Here is a 16,944-nt window from a genome sequence, read left to right as displayed (position 1 = left end):
CCTGACCGCATCCTTGACATAACTGCTTTCAGTGCTAACAGGCACTGTTTAGCTAATCAAAAGGCTAAAACATTTAAAATGTGAGCTCTGCTATCATTGTCTTGGTTTGAAAATACTTACTCAAGCTACCGTGGTTATTGCTAAAATAAAATGTAAAAGATGATTTAAAAATTTAATTCAGTTGTAAGCAAGTAGTTACTAAAACTAATTGTTGTTCATCTTTGTTTTAAGATTCAGTTAACAATGCTAACTCTAACTGTGATTCTAATGTTGATGTTTGTTATAAAATTAATATTTTCATTTTAATTTTAATTTGCAAAGTTGCTAATTCTTGTCTTTCTTAAAAATAGTTTGGTACTAATCATTCTAATTGTGCTAATCACCAGGCCATTTAAAATGACAATTATTTTTTGAAGTAATAAAATCCAGTTCACACACAATGTGAATCTGTAGCAAATGCTTTCAATTGTGATTATATAGTTATAGATTTAACTGAAGTTAAAGCTTAGTTGCCAAAATGATCCTGAACTGTGCAAAACTAGAGACTTGATGGTTTGTTTACAGAACAGATGCTAGATTATCTTACAAAGGTTTCTACATTCGTAATGTTCCTCATCAATAATACAAATGTTGCTGCTTACATCTTCATTGTTGCTCATCAACAGTGAAGTTGGGGCACTTTATGTCAGTTTATTATATGTAATATATAATAAACTGAATTTATTTAAGGCAACACTTTTTTCCTCCTAGTTTGGAAATGAATTGAAACAAATGACTTCCCTGAAGGTAAGAAATCATCCCAAAGGCCAAAATGTGCTTTTGAAAAATGGCTGACATTGCAATGCAATATACAAAATCTGCAGTTAATGGAGTAAATCATGACAAACGGCTATGAATTTTAAATGTACAAGGATGGATCTTAAAAATAATGTTTTCTGAACACCAGCACACAGTCTCTGTTTTTTTATTTTTTTTTAGATACTTATGTCATGCTTGTGTTGCGGGCATACCTTCGTTCGTGGCTGTCCGGCACGTCCTGGAGCATGGGCTGCATCTCCTCCTGGGGGGAGGGGGTCAGCGTGGCCGTGGACTGGTGGCTGTAGGACACAGCAGCAGGGGAGGAGGCTGCCCCGCGTACTGGAGGAGTCGGACCCCGCTCCATCTCCTCCTCCTCCAGCTCATCAGGCTGCAGGTACATGTGAGATGGAGGCATAGGGCACTGCATGTCAGGATCACAGCTGCAACAAGACATAAACAAGGCTTGTTAGCTGCACATCAGTCAATGGAAACATGCTGGAAAAAAGCACCAAATATTCATGCCATCTTGATATAAGTCCAAGAAAAAAAACTCCTGGGGCAAATATTTGTGATGAATGAAAGAATCATGCTAAACAAAGAGTTGAACAGCAAGGAATAGTAATCTAGTTACTAGATTCAGAAACTCAAAAATCTAATCTTTTCTGTTTAGTAAATGCATAACAGTAGAGTCCTTTCAAGTTGTGTTGACAACAAAAGTTGTTAATGAGAAAAAACCCCTAATATCATTTCAATATTTAAATGTGAAAATCACGCAATACAAATGGTGCAAATTTCAGTCAAATGTTTAAAGACTTTTAGCATTTTAAGACCGACCTTAGAAAACTAAAAATAACTAACTCATGTTCATATCCTATGAACTGATTGCAGTATTCTGGCTTGACTGATTATGCTTTTGGCCAATACCTTTTTTGTTTTATTTTGTCTGAAAAGTCACTAAATACAGTCACTATGTTGGCAAAGTAAAAAGAGACGGTAACTAATTTTCAGACCTTTGCTGAGGTAGATAAGATGTAAATATTCACAGATCACCCTAAATGAAGGAAATTAGGGCAATGTTAGTGAACCCCTAACTAATAAGATGAGGTAAATATACACCAAACTAATGACCTCAATGATTGCTATTCTTTAAATGTAGAAGTTTATGATGGTGATTTGACATAAAAAAATGCATTATTACGTAATGAAGGAGCTGATAGTAAACAACCAACAAATTGGTTTCAGGAGACATTTTTGTTGCAAGTTTACAGGGAATCTAAGAGATTACCATGGAAACTTCTATGTTTAAGGATATTTTAAGGCTTGTTTGATTTAGTCTTTAAAGGGTAGCCATGTTGCTCTTCCTCCATTTAATTTTACACTTGTTCCCAGTTTTATAAAGGACTTTTTAGGGTTTGAACAAGAGCCATCAGGACATTGTAAACTTTACTAAACATAAGAAATCATAATAAATTTAGCCTAAAACAGATGTCACAAACCTGCCACGAATCTCTAAACTCTGTTTCTCTTTAAAAAAACAAACAGTGTATCGTGTTTTTACCTTTCCTCCATAGAGAATGAGTACTCCTCTGTGTTACACATTGGGGCTGGGTTTGCCGGGGGAGGGGGGAGAAGGTCAGCCCAATTCATTGTGCTTTGTTTGGGTAGTTTGGGGGTCCGTACTCCCCTCTTATGACCCTGACTCCCTGCTTAAGAAAGAAAAGGACACCCTGTCAGTCACAACAAACAGTTCCTATGTACAAACTCAAAACTCTGAAATAGAAAAACATCAATTCTGAACAAAAATATAAATTTACAGTACTCAAAATGTAAATTAACAGGGCTGACAGAGAGAAATTGTTTTAATTTGCAAGGTTTCGTAAAGAAATGATGAGTAAAATGCTGGCTATAGAGGAAAAACCAGCTGTTTAAGCCGGCGTTTGGAGAAAAGGTGTGAGCAAAACTGCAGAAACGGCTCCAATTAAAGGCAAGCTATTAAAATGGTGAACCAATGAGCTGTGATGTGCAAGGAGCAGTAAGGGTCTCTTCTTAATGGTTTGAACTTCAAACGTAATATCAGAATGGATACATGGCATTAAGGTGGCAGTGTTGCATGCCGTCTGCACTGTGTAGTCATTTGTCCTTGTCCACAGACAGACATTGAGAACTTGATGCAATTAAACTGCCCCACAATGGAAAGTAAAGCCATTTAACAGAATTAGGACAAAATAAGCAGATGCTAAATATGAATACAAAACCGGATTCAGAAAAACAAAATTAAAATGTCCCTTCATATTTTCCTTCAAACGTTCTTGGGTAACAGTTGCGCTTACAAAATGGAAAAAGCCTACATGTCAAGGAGCTGCTGTCTTTGTTAAATGTTTTATGAGAAACTGGAAAAATAAACTATAAAATATTGACTCCGAAAAATAGAGGTATCTCAATCAAGGCCCAGGACTATTAATTATATAATTGATATAATAGTCCTGGTCAGGGACTATTATATCAATTAAACCAGGACTTATTAGTGTGCTGTAACTTTATGTCAGCCTCAGCAGTGTTTTTAAATCAGAAATGCTCATGTACATCTCTTGGTGGGGTGTGCTCATAGAATAAATCTGGATTTCCCTCACAATCTAAGAGTGTTTTCATATCTGATAGTCCGTTAGACTCGGTTCTATTGCGGACCAAAGTTGTAACATTTATTACATTTTCAGCCACTGTGGTTCACTTTCACACCGCAAAGGTTGCTCAAATCAAAGCTTTGAGCAACCTGTTCAACTCCTCGTCTGTGGTGGCGCTGCATTACAAACAAAGGAAGGAAACGACATGGAAACCTTTTAAAGAAGACACTGAACACAACTTCCTTCTTCATAAAATGTAAACAAAAATGGAGTGGAGAGAGTGGACAGACATTTGGAGTGGTGAAATTTTAGTGATTTCTTTTGTCTTTGGCCACAAGCCATTTCTCCCACTAGTGCTAGACTTGTATGTTTGTTTTGGGTGCAGACTCTGCCTTGCGCTATAGACTATATGGCATTATGCATATGGCATTCACATACCCATGTTAAAGTGTATAAAACTGTCTTTCAACATGAAGACAGTATTATAAGCTCCAAGCTTCTTACCAGAGGTGCTACTGCTGCCTCGGTCCGAGCTGTTGTAGGAACCTCCGGTGTGTGTGTCATGGGTCTGGTTGTAGGGGATGGTGGCGGGCATTGGACTGTCGCCTCCTCTGTACCGGTCTGTCAGCGAGAAAGCAGTTTGTGGCTTGTTCAGAACTCTTTTGCTACTTTGAAAAGAAAATTTAAGTGCAGAAGAAGCATCGTACAAACAGCTACTCATGGCAAGAGGAATGCAGCAAATTATTAAATGTGAACTCATGCAACAAAACACCACGAGTATCACTCTATCAGAGAGATACATTAACTTGATAATAGCTTGAGTCAAAGATCTCTTCACAATACCAAATCCAGGACAGTGCTTGACAACGTCCCAATTTAGAAAAGAAAAGAAATGCAGAAAGGAAGATGGAGCGGCACATGAATGGTATGACGGAAAGAGTGATGATGCCTGTGTTCACAGAGAAGGACTGAGAGAAAGCCAAAGGGTTGATGAGCATCAAGTCTTCCACAGCGAAGCTGAAACAGCCAGAAGCCGAAACAACAGTAGGGAAAGTCAAGTGGAGGAAGTTCATGGCTCGGAGATGACTTCTGCAGCCGTGGCTGCCCCCCCTGCAGCCGCACACTCACCCTTATTCAGCTTGTTTTGCTCCAAGATGTTGTACTGAAGCTGAGAGCCCATTTCCTGCTTCTGCTGGATGGACGGAGGCTTCCAGCAGTGTTTCTCATTTACTTCCCCTCCACCCCCGAGTCCACCTCCGCTCCCTCCGGTCCCTCTGTCCGAGTTCATGTTGTTGCCCATGATGGCGGACTGGATGAGCTGCGTGGTGGCGTAAGGCGTCGGCTGGCCCCCAGGACCGACAAAGCGACCATCTTTGAGGTTCGGGCTGTTGAAGGTCTTCATTTCGTTGATCTTGTTGGACAGGTCTACGTCTCCGTAGACGCCGGATTCTGGTACCATGAGGTTGGTCTGCTTGTTATCCATCTGGCTGTTATAATTGGCGATACAGTCGGCTGGGGAACATGAGGAGGGAATTAAGTCAGTCTTTGCTATACCACTGATCAGCTTCTGATCAAATGTAAAGCTGAAAGGCTTATAGTATTCAGGTCAAGTCCAGTTCATTAGTACAGCACATTTCAGCAACAAGACAGTTCAAAGTGCTTTACATGATAAAAACAATACAGCAACCAATTATGACAAGCAACAGACATTACATTTTGTCAAATGGCATCATCAAAATCACCTAGAATAATGTTGATTAATCTATATTAGTCAGTATTCCACTGGAACACTGACAAAATATTTTTAGCCTTGATTTAAAGGAATTAATTGTTTCTGGTTCTGGAGATTCAGAGTAAACTAAAAACATCTGTGTGATTGACATTTTAGGGAGGCCTGTAAAGACAATGGAACTAAAGAGAAACACATGGATGAGTTTCTCTAGCTATGGCTGGAATGTTAGTCTTTTAATCCTAGGAATGTTCTTCAGGTAATAGAAGTCCGACTTTGTATCTGTCTTTATGTGTCTCTGCAGGTTAAGGTTCACTATGCCTTAATAACCTACCGTAGTGAAGCTTAACCTACGTAGGGTTAAGGTTTGGGACCTGATCTCCGGTTTCTAACTGTAATAACTGAAGCTACATGCCAAATCTAGATCATTCCTCTTTAGCTCTAAAGAGAATAGCTTCAGTTTTGTTTTTGTTCAGCTGGAGAAAGTTATCACCCTTCCATGCATAACTTTTTGCAAGTTATGCATGGAAGTTATGCAGAACCTTTGTTCTAAGAACAGATGCTTAGATTTGTCTTAAGCATCTGTTCAGTGCATTGAGGGTTTCAGAGTCACCTGGTGATATTGTAGAAGGAGGCAAGTCCTCAGAATTAAAGTTTTAAAAAAGGATGGCAACAGCTTAGAGTAAGAACAAACAAACGACACATCTAACATGATTGCATATCTAGGAGAGTATTGATATTTCAAAATAACTAACATTACAAAATAACAAATTTTAGAGCTGTAACCATGCATCAAAACTCTGATATTACTACCTAATAATTTCATTCTGGCCCTTGCCAGAATGAAATGTATTTAATGTATTAAAAATTATTTTTTATTTTTCCTTGTTTTCAATGGCTGCAAGTCAGAATCATTAAATAGTTGTAATACATCTTTCTATGTGCAATGATGAATGTAAAACTTCACTTTTTAAATTCATTTATTAGCATGAATAAATATTGGATCAAGCTGTGATTTTTACTCATATCTACCTGTAGTTAGGCATACAGGCATCGGCTTTTTATTTTATTTTTTTTGCTTAGCCTCACTAATGACTCAGTGTGGGCGTCATCTCTGTTCTCCACCATCTGATGGTGGCGGCAGCGTCTTCACTCATGGAGAAGGACAGACAGACATGTCTGTATCAAAGACACGGAACGAAGCGCGCCGTAAAAGCACAGCTTCACTGACAGATCCAATTTTCTCCGGCTCATAAAATATTCAAATCCTCTAGCAGATCTGAGAGCCAGCCCCCGCGGTAAAAAACCAGAGATGACCATATAAGTACACGTGGCTCATGCCGCACATTTGAGCTGCGCATCAACACTTCAAAGGACTGATGTGCGAAAGTCCCCCTATGGCTCAGATAAAGGGACATTAACTCTGATTTCTTTGCTCTGTCACCCAGTCAGTGATCCTGTTAATGTGTGGAGTTTAGTTTTGGCACACACACAAAGCTTTGCGTCTGGCAAGCTCCTTAACAGCGGGGCATCATGTGAGGGACTGAAGGCTGCCTGTTTTTGCCTGTTATTCCCTGTTAAACATCGCGTGCTGTGTTCAACCTCGGAAGGGTGATTAGCACCAAGAAAAACTGAAGTTGACTATGAAGTCTGTGGAATGAATTATTAATCCTCACAGGGAGAGGTTGGAAGTTGGGAGAAGCGATTGAGCGGCTGGATGTATATTGGGTCGAACAGCTGGACAGGAATTATGTGGCACTTTTAAAGCCGGAGCCCCCATCTAGCATAATTTAGAACATAAAACATTTTATTGCGGTCCAAGTTTCCACTGACAGGGTTGCTGGACGTGGCTGAAAACTATTAACATTAAGCCCTGTCATCCAGGCTTAAATTCTGTAGGTCACTGTTCTCCAAGTGGTGTAAAGCTCCCTTGTAGAGCAATCGGAACAAAATGATCCTTAATTAGTTTTAAAACGAGTGCTTGATCTCATTCACTTTTAGCAAGCTCTGAAAATAGGCTTAGGACCAAAACAGTTTTCTATGAAGGTATTTTATAAAACATTGAGCTTTTGTCACGTTTCTACTGGTTATTTATAGGAAAGTCAATGGATACTTTCACAAAAAATATAGGCTGGAGATGAGCCCCACAAAATATATTCTCAAGTGAAAAAGATTGAAAAGAGAAAATGTGAAGTTTTTATGGAGTAGACTCATTCAATAACTGAAAATAGAAATGTTCCAGTATGACCAAGTGAAACACATTAAATAGATTTAGACAAAAACTGTCTAAATCATTTAGTTCTCATGCTAATAACTAATGAAAACATGACATTTAAAATAATATCAGACCAATAAACTATGTTTAATATATTTACTCTAACGAGACACATTAATGCATATATTCAAATTTCTTGAGTTTGACTGTAAATAAATGTAAAACATTACAAAAGGCAAACAAAAAAGCATAGCTGGTTAAGTGAATTCAATGTTATTGATTGTTCCACTTCTAACATTTTCTGTTCTGAGTGTGTTTCACAGAGGAGGATAGTTAGTGGTGCACCATCTCCAACTGTTTTCTGAAGAACACAAAATGGATTTTGTGTAAACGAGATGTTAACATCTCAAAGTTTCATAGAAAATGAATTTGCCTAAACTGCTATTACGCCCTCAGATTTGTCTTTTTTTTTTTCTAAGGTAATTTATTTGTATAGCACATTTTTAGCAACAAGGCAGTTAACAGAAATCCACTTTGGTTTTCTTCCCTGTTTGACAAGCTATTAGCTTCAATTCTCATGCCTTTTTAGGATTCCCAAAACAGAGAAGCCTTTCGAGCGAACATTTGGAAAGTTGTACTTGCAAGAATACACAAATGCAAATATTTCATCAGTGAAGATATTTTTAATGTCTAGTGGACATCAATATTTCAATAATTACTCTCTTAAAACAAGCTTCTATATCTGGTTAAAAGGTTACTTATAATTTGGTTTTGTCTTATTTCAAGAGTGATAAGATATTTGCACTAGAAAAGTAGACCAAAACACTTTCTAAGATTGAGTGTTTTCACAGTGCGTTTTGATTCATGTTGATTCTTTTTCCTTAGTATTTTCTAAGTTGGTACTCCTTACATAACGTTCTGGAACCATTTCCAGGGTCTGTTGGGGAATACATTTTTGTTTTTCCTTAAGAGGGTTTACAAAAGATTGATAACAGTCTCATTTCTCAAAGGAATATTTCAAATGACGGCCTAAATGAAGGTGCCAGGTACCTCACAGTAGGGGAAGGGACAACTCTAGGAATTGTGACTCGGTCTAATCCTATCCCTCTTTCTGCTGACCCTCCTCCTCTTCCTCCCTACATCCTCCCTTTCTGGACGCCGTCTGCAGGCCAGCCCTGACCTCCTTCGCCTGCTGCACATTTCTTAAACAACTGAGCACTTAGAGGAAATTACATTACTGGCTATAACAACTGTATGGAAATCAGCAGAGCAATTTGATTAGCAATAGAGTAGAGCTATAAGCCCTGCTCAGTGTACTCCTTTTATTTCCTGCCTAAAACAGCTCTACCCTAACCTCAGATAAATCAAACACACAAAAACACGGTCTCCTGTTTTTACTTCTTCCGCAGACCTGCAGAAGGCAGAGATGCACACACCGACTCTCCAGAGAGCTAACCCAGATATCAGATTGTACTCCCCCCTTCCTTTTTTCTTTTTTACACTGCAGATTCCCCCGGCTCCCGCATATCTTATCACCGTAACTATTTTGTTAAGAGGCTGCGCTGTCACCTCCAAGAGTCAACTGTTTACTTTTGGTCTGCGTTACCTGGTCGGCTGTACGTGGCCAGGTTGCTGTCGCTGTTGCCGTTGCCCGCCGTGCAGCAGTTGATACTGCAGTCGTTGTGGTTGGAGCAGGAGTTGGGCCACGTGTCGGCCAGCCAGGGCTGAGTGGCTGAGTCGCCCATGTTTAGCAAACCGGGCCTATAAAAGAAAACCCAAATGTTTAACAATAGAGACAGGCTTGGCCAACACCGTAGCGATATTCATCCGAGTGAACAGGAAGCACCCGCAGAAACAGAAGATTATGGAGGAGTTTATTTATCCAGCTGAGAACAGGAAAACTTAAAAAAAAAAAGAAAGAAAAAAGAATCTGGCTTCAGTAGTTTTTGCCTTTTGGGCAAACGTGCGCAAAGGGAACACATTTCAGGGTGGGGGGCAACAAAAAAACACAAGACCAGCTAAATAGATTGTGTGTGCTTGACTTGCCTAGAGCTGACAACACTTTCTCTGAGCCTCCGTGAGCATCAGCGATCTGCTTGGATTAGACAGCCAGATAAAATTCACTCCCCATGTTGCGAAATGCACATCCTGAGCAGTCGGTGAACCACAAGTGCACTCTGAATAGATTCCATGGTGTCACAATATCTCTTTCATTTTTTTTTAGCTGAACAGAAGGCATAAAAACACCAGCTCTTTCTTCTGTATCTTTGTTTCTGATTATTTAGCTTCTATCAAACATTTTACACAATATGCATCTTCTCAGAGAATTAGGAAGTCAGTGGAAAGCAGTTTTTACTCATCAGTGTGATATTCCAGCTTAAAGCTAAAAAAAAACCTAAAATGAAGCAATTGAGTAAATTAGAATATTACATAATATTACATAAGACGAATTGACAGGAATCGGATAAAATATCCATTTTATCTCAGAAATGTTATGATATGGACAAAACAGTCGTGGACAAGAGTGATGACTTGACAGGTTTTGAGCAGTCACTGACTGCATCAGGGTATTCTGCAGCACTACGAACTAAACATTTAGTTTTGCTAACTCAAAAGCACTAATTATTTCAACTAACATTAAAGTAGTTAAGTATCTACTATAAACTTATGCTAGATAGTTGGAAGGAGCTAATGCTAAATCGCTAATTTAAATTCGACATTGAAAGACTACAACCCTCAACCCTCAAGTTTTTCCCTCAACTAATCTTTAATATGCTTTGATACAGCTAGCATCTTTAGCAACAATCAATTGGAATGACTGTATCCTTAACAATTTGAATGTCTTAGGCCTTCACATACAATTAATGGCAAGGTGAATAATCCATTTTTTCTAGTAAACAGAATTTTGAGTTTTTAAACAACCATGTACCAAATTTTTATAACGTGTTTCACATTTTCAATAAAAGTTCAGAAAGAAAATAATTTTTCAAAATGTACAAGGGCACTTAACAGGACTCTATTCCTGTTAAGTGGAATAGAGTCCTGTTTGACCTTTGGCCAAACACTGAGTCTAGAAAGAGAACATGCCGTATTCTATTACTGTTTAAATGGCTCAATCTAGCATCCAGAACAAGACAGTTTACTATAGAATACCAAAGCAATACTATGTATTGCTTTGGTATTCAAATCTGTGCAGCAAGATTCCCAGTCTGAATAATCCAGCACTGAATTAGCATCGAATTGCATTTCCTCACTCTGTCCTAAATGACTCATTTCTCGGATTCATTTTGGGTAATGAACACATTTGTCTTGTACAGCCAAATACAATCTCACAATGGCTCCTCCATCACCCCAGTGGTTCTGTGTTGATATTGAACGACCATTGTTTTCATGCAGAGCTGACACAGCCTCACTGCGTCCGGGATTCAATCATACAACTGGGTAATGTAATGAATATGGATTTACTGTTGATGGCTTCAAGCTAACTATTCATTAACACATGAACAACACACACGCACGCACGCACAAACACACACATTTATGACATGGCATTAAGTACATTCTGTACTCTGAGCAGAAAGCGGGTAATAATTGAATGCATTTTTTTTTTTTTTTGATGTGTGTGTGTGTCTGTTTTCCATTTACCGGCTATATGGGCGCCATGCCAGAGGCCATCTAGTGGATATACAAATGAGTTTTGGTGGTTCTAGTTCTGAAAGGTCTCACTTGTTTATGCACAATGCACCACTTCACTGTATGGGACGGCGAGCTTTGCATCTCCATTAAGGTTTTATGGTGATGCTGTGGCACAGCCTTGTGGTTGGATGTGGCTCTTCAGTGTGTGTGATGGGGATGGGCCCCTGGCAGGCTGCACAGCTCTTTGTTCCTGTAGTAACACAACACACTTGGTGGACCTACTTCCACCTCCTGCTACTTTAGAAAAAGCTCAGCTCTCCCCCTAGTGTTTGTGAAGGAAAAGTACCACTGCCTGACCTTCTACTCAGTCACACCCCCTTTTTATTTATTAAAAATAGAATTTAAGGAAAATCTTCTTACCTTCCAGCACTGCTGACGCTTTCCCCACCCCTCTGATATGCCACTGAAAAGAGAGACAATAATTTTCAGTAGACTTTCACAGAAATGTAAAATACCAATTTTTTACAATTTCTTTACGCAACCAAAGGACATTATTGATGTTTAAAGAAATGCCCCAGCATTATAATTGTAAAGTGGAAGGAGAATACATTGTAATTTTCTTATTTTCTTAATTTATTTTTTAAAAGAAACAAAATGTGGGATGCATTTTAATTTTAATAAAAGAAAACCTTCCACTTAAAAAGTCTTTAAAAGTCTTAAATTCATATATCCAAAACTAAGGTCTTAAAATGTCTGAAATGAATTTCTTATATTTCATTGTAAATGAAATGCAAGAAACTTACATTTTCTCCCAAAAAACACATTTACGTTTCTTGGGAGAGGGGCAACCACAGTTCAGACATGGGGCATGCAAAAGGCAATGACTGAATACAGCATGTTAAAGTAGATAAATGTTGTATTCTAGCAGCATGGTCATAACAGGATCATTTAATCCCGTTTATTCCCGTAGGTTTTTTTTCCCCTCATGGGACTTTTCTGAGAGTCAAAAGTTTGATCACTGCGCTCTCGTTTCAGTGGTGTTCATTGGGTTCTGTGACTTGAGGAGAGTTGAGGCTACCAGAAGCAAGCTGCTAATATTCTTAATAGCTACCTTTTGTGCATCCAAAATGGGTAAGTGCAAATTGATCGACAGTTGGCAAGACAATGTTCGGTTACACCACCGATCCACTTCTGTTGCCAACCCATACGAGGCGAGGTGGATTCTGAAAGTCTAGATTGAAGAACCAGAACCAAATAGCAACGCATTTACATTTTTTGGGAGAGGGGCAACCACAGTTCAGACATGGGGCATGCAAAAGGCAATGACTGAATACAGTATGTTAAAGTAGGTAAATGTTGTATTCTAGCAGCATGCTTACTGCCATTTATATTTTCATTATGTTATAGATATTGCATTTCACCATTAATCAAATTTAAAAAGGTCTTTAAAAGTCTTTCATTTGAGTTGGTGAAAACCCGGATAGCTCCCCTCAGTCTCACCCTGTTAACGACAGGTGAACAGCCATGGCGTTAACAGCCAGGTTTATAGTTGTGCCATAATCCTCTTTTGTTTCCTGGACTGAACGATACTTTATGAAATTTTCAAAATTTGGAAAATGGTTTGTATGAGCTAATTCTGCTTTAATTTCTTAATTTTATCCTTGTTCCTCAATTGTTCACTAATGTTTCCTAACAAATTTCTATAACCTTCACAGAGCAAATTAAGAGAAAATTAATTACACAGAGGTGCTGAAGGTGACTGTTGACATCAAAATTAAGTGGTGTCAGTGGGCTAAATAAATGCCAAACTTTCCAGTTCTTACAAACCTCAGAATTGTGTGCAAAGTTTGTAGCTGTACCATGACAAAAAAAAATCAAATACTATTGTAACCAATTATTTTTTGACTTTTTAAATGCTGGCATGTTTGCATGGTGTCAGCAGAGTCACACGTGTGGTGCAGGAGGATTCACCCTAAGAGGCTTATGAGGAACAAAAACGCGGAGCTCTTTGGTTTTCCAGCTCAGGTTCAACTCGTTTGAAGCTCCTCACGTTGCAAGTCGAACACTTTCAAGAAACTCTGAGCTGCCGGTGTGTGAAAGGGAGATAAACCTCCAACTTTAATTACAATCTGTACCCTCCTCTCCTCTCAGGGTACAATCTGTACCCTGAGAGGAGAGGAGGGTAGAAAGAGAATGAGCCCTGGTCTTGGCTCTGTTCATTCTCTGGCTTCTTTTTCTTTTTTTTTTCTTTCTCTAAAACAGAAAATAGCTGGGGTCCCTCATATCCGTAGGAAGCATAATTGTCTGGTTGTAGATTGAAATCAGTATAATACCCTGCACAGTCTCGCTTCTCTAAAACTAACAAAACCTTATTACACAGGTGAGGAATGAGTCTGACCTGAAAGATTTCCAACAGATCGTGAAACGAGCGTGTAGCTGCAATAAGAGTCTGGATGACTGCAACCCTCGAGGCAGAAAAAAAAGTAGCAAATAAAACGGTAGCTACAGATAAGAGGGTATGCTCAGACAAGATCAACCTTGGGGAAAGAGACAAACACATTGTCTTTCCCCTCTATGTAGCTCACTGCCGTGTCCTTTCATCTACTCTCAGCCATGCCACGCCTTGGACAGACAAAGAATTTTTTTTTCCCTGATGGGTTTCGGTCTGCGAGCGGACCAGAAACAAACTCATACGGAAGGAACGCTTCTTTCTCTATCTGCTTCACGGCATGTCACTTTGATTTACAAATGACCTCCCTGAGTTATCTAAACGGTGCATCAGTGCTGTGTCATTCTCTAAAATCCCATCTAATGTTGCAAGCAGCTGCTTTGATCAAGTTGCTACTGGCTTTAATAGCCTCTTAGCAGAGTGGCGTCTTGATCACTGGCACCGACTTCTGACTCAACCCAAAACACTGAGCAGAACCTTTGTTTTTAAGTAACTCTGCAAATGATTGGTTTATTTTACTGGCTTTTACTAAGTGCTGACTTTATAAGGTCAGTGATTTTTATTTTAATAATATTTTAATAGTTTAATCAAAGATGGCAGATGTTGCAGGTTACAAGTAAGTCAAATTTAAGGCTCTTTAATGACACCTTGGGTGAAATTGAAGACCAAAAAACTCTAAATGCATGTGATGGTAGCAGGATCCTGCTGTATTAGAATCAAGCAGAGCAAAAAATACTGAAATTCTGCCCGTCTGCCCGAAAATGAACGCCTTCCAGCGGCTCAACACAAGAAAGGCAGCATTGCTCCTTTTCCATTTGTTTCCTATGGATCTGACACAATGAGGTGGTAAAAGCTAGCCCTCCTCCAGCCAAGTGATCTGCGACATCCGTGCAGGAGAGATTTTTCACTTGTAGATGTAGACGTGCACACAAAGGCTAGCAACTCCGCAAGAAAGTTGAAAAGTTACTGGGTGCTCCTGTTGCACCCAGTGACTTTTCCTGAGTTCAAAGCCTGTCACCATGATAGGCACAAAAAAGCTAGCTAGTTAGCTAGCAAGGAGGTATATTAGCAGCTAGTTACCAGTAGCCTCAATCTCTTCAACTCAGAACACAATGAAGATGTCAACACACCACGCAAACTTTTGATTGACAGAAAAAATGCATGTATGAGATTAAATAGTCCTGCAACAACAAAATTTAAGACCTCCGATTAATGTATTTACTTACATTTAGTTTTATGAATTTAAGATGCTTTAAGAATATGCAGACACCCTATGCTTGCACATATCTGAAATAAATTGCTTACCTGTTGGTGTGAATGTGAAGGATGGCACTGTTGGGAAAAGAAGAGAAATATTAGTGTTTTCAAACTGCAAGTAATCTTTAAGATGTTTTTAAACCAGACTTTCAACCTGAAGTCTGATCCATTGATAAATTCTTGTTTAACCAGCAGCTGGTTCTGATTTTAACCCTACATGGTTAAAAGCCTGCTGGTTATGGGTCACACACAAGGAATCTATCCCAGCTAGCATTGAATGTTTGGAGCATGTCCGCTGAACGTTGTCTTGAACGTCCGCTTATTACGTTTGATCGACGTCCAAATGAAACTCCAAAGGACGTCCGGCAGACGTCCACGTTTCCGGACTCAAAATTGACCACCATTAAACTTTCAGTTGAATGTCCACCAAAAGTCCGCTGACTACTTTCAGCAGACTTTCGCATTTTATTCAAAAATAAAAAGCTATATAATAGTTATGCTAAGTCAGTGGAAATGCTAACATAGCAGCAATTTTACTGTAATGCAAGGATTTCATGAGGAACAGTTGTCTTCCATTACCATGGGATATTAATCCAATGTTGTAACAAATTGTAGAAGAAGAAAAGCCAAGCTGGCCCCACACTTACGGTTTTCACATGGAACAGTTGTCTTCTGTTTACAGCACATTTTAATCTAATGTAATAAATTGTAAAATTGATGACAACCACTTAAAAACACTGGGCAAGGATTCTTAATTTTATAGTATTAATATTAAAGACTAACCGCAACAAAATATGATAATCACATTTATTTATACATATGTACCAAAAAGACACAAAACCTTCTTAGAACAAAGTAAAACAGCACAGTATACATTTTAATACAATGGGTTTTTAGAAAAGACATTCACAATAATAAAAAATCAAAGCAAAGTCAGCATTTAAGAACCACCCAGTGCTTAAAAATATAATTTTAAAAGAAATATTTACATCAGAACTGATTTTATGAGCGTCGACACATGCACAAAATAATAATAATAATTAAAAAACAAAATAAAACAAAACAAAAAAACCCAGACAACCTTGAGCCTTCTTAAAACTGTTTTGGTGTTCTGAATCCGACGCTTGCAGACAGCAGATCAGGTCCCTCGGAGATCCAACTAAAAAAGGAAAACAGAGAATTTAAAAGTCAATATTTAAACAGTACTGCACCTGATAGATGGAAAGAATAATGTTAAGAGAAAGGCTAATTATGTTTTCAAAAAATTATACATACCATTTATTTCTGAACAGCTCCTGATTCCAGTTTTTGGTTCAGGACTTCTAATTTTTCTGCAGTGGAGGCTGGAAGGCCGAGCTCATCTAGTGAGTCCATCTCTTCAGCAGAACCAGTGACTGTCAGTCGAGTCAGATGGTTTCCCAGGCCGACTCCTTCACCCCCTTAAGGCTTTGAAGACGTTACACTGAATGCTTCAGACTGCAAAGAATGATTAAAAAAAACAAATCTCAGTAATGTAAAATAATAATTTATTACAATGTAGACTGGGGGTCTTCAGCCCTGCAGGTCAGGACCCTCTGTCCTGCTTTAGATGAGTCTCTGCTGCAGCTCACCTGGATTAACGCAGGAAAACTAAAACAGACAAAACTCCCACCACACAAACCTTTATTTGCATTTAACTCTCTTATTCATGTCGTCAACTAATCAAATCCAAAAATGCCTTACATCTATAAATAATTCAATTAAAAATATGATACATAGACAAAGTGTAGTCACTGTTTTTACATGTTGGTTAAATTTACCTGATAGAGGAATTTCCAGTTGAAGGGAGTCGGTTAGTGGAGTTACTGGTTGGACTAAACAGCTACAGGTGAACACAGAGCAGCTGGTGGATGAGATGGTGAAGATGGAGGACATGTGGGAGGCTGTGGCTGCTGGAGCTGCTGGTCATGGGGTAGATTTTCTGGATCTGTGGCTTTTCCTAAGAATCTGAATAGATCTCAGTTCACCTGTAACAAAAACATTTAATTAAAAACCTGCATAAACATCAGCATGATTTATTTAATTAATCAAAGTTTTGTCCAATAACACTTGATTATCATGTATTTCTAAGTGGTCTGTAATACTGTTGTAACTCGTAATCACATTGAAGAAACATAGAGATCAAACTGAAGGAAACCATGAACAGCTCTCTCTCTCTCTTTGCAGCTAATAATCCTAATTACTGCCTTACAAAAACTTT

General features: G+C 38.7%; 1 protein-coding gene across 1 annotated transcript in view; it reads right to left on the bottom strand.

Moving 5' to 3' along the window:
* robo1 (roundabout, axon guidance receptor, homolog 1 (Drosophila)) overlaps positions 1–16,944 on the bottom strand; it is a gene marked incomplete at its 5' end in the record, with an annotated part of 71,275 nt that overhangs the window by 11,645 nt on the left and 42,686 nt on the right. The window contains 7 exons of the mRNA XM_007573055.2: positions 1,011–1,238; positions 2,357–2,501; positions 3,924–4,040; positions 4,548–4,931; positions 8,970–9,124; positions 11,420–11,462; positions 14,754–14,780. Coding sequence (XP_007573117.2) covers positions 1,011–1,238; positions 2,357–2,501; positions 3,924–4,040; positions 4,548–4,931; positions 8,970–9,124; positions 11,420–11,462; positions 14,754–14,780 — 1,099 coding nt within the window. The remainder of the gene's footprint in view (positions 1–1,010; positions 1,239–2,356; positions 2,502–3,923; positions 4,041–4,547; positions 4,932–8,969; positions 9,125–11,419; positions 11,463–14,753; positions 14,781–16,944) is intronic.

This window comes from Poecilia formosa, unplaced genomic scaffold (assembly GCF_000485575.1).
Source record: "Poecilia formosa unplaced genomic scaffold, Poecilia_formosa-5.1.2 Scaffold317, whole genome shotgun sequence".
In the NCBI taxonomy this organism is placed as follows: Eukaryota; Metazoa; Chordata; class Actinopteri; order Cyprinodontiformes; family Poeciliidae; genus Poecilia; species Poecilia formosa.
This window is presented reverse-complemented; position numbering and strand designations above follow the sequence as displayed.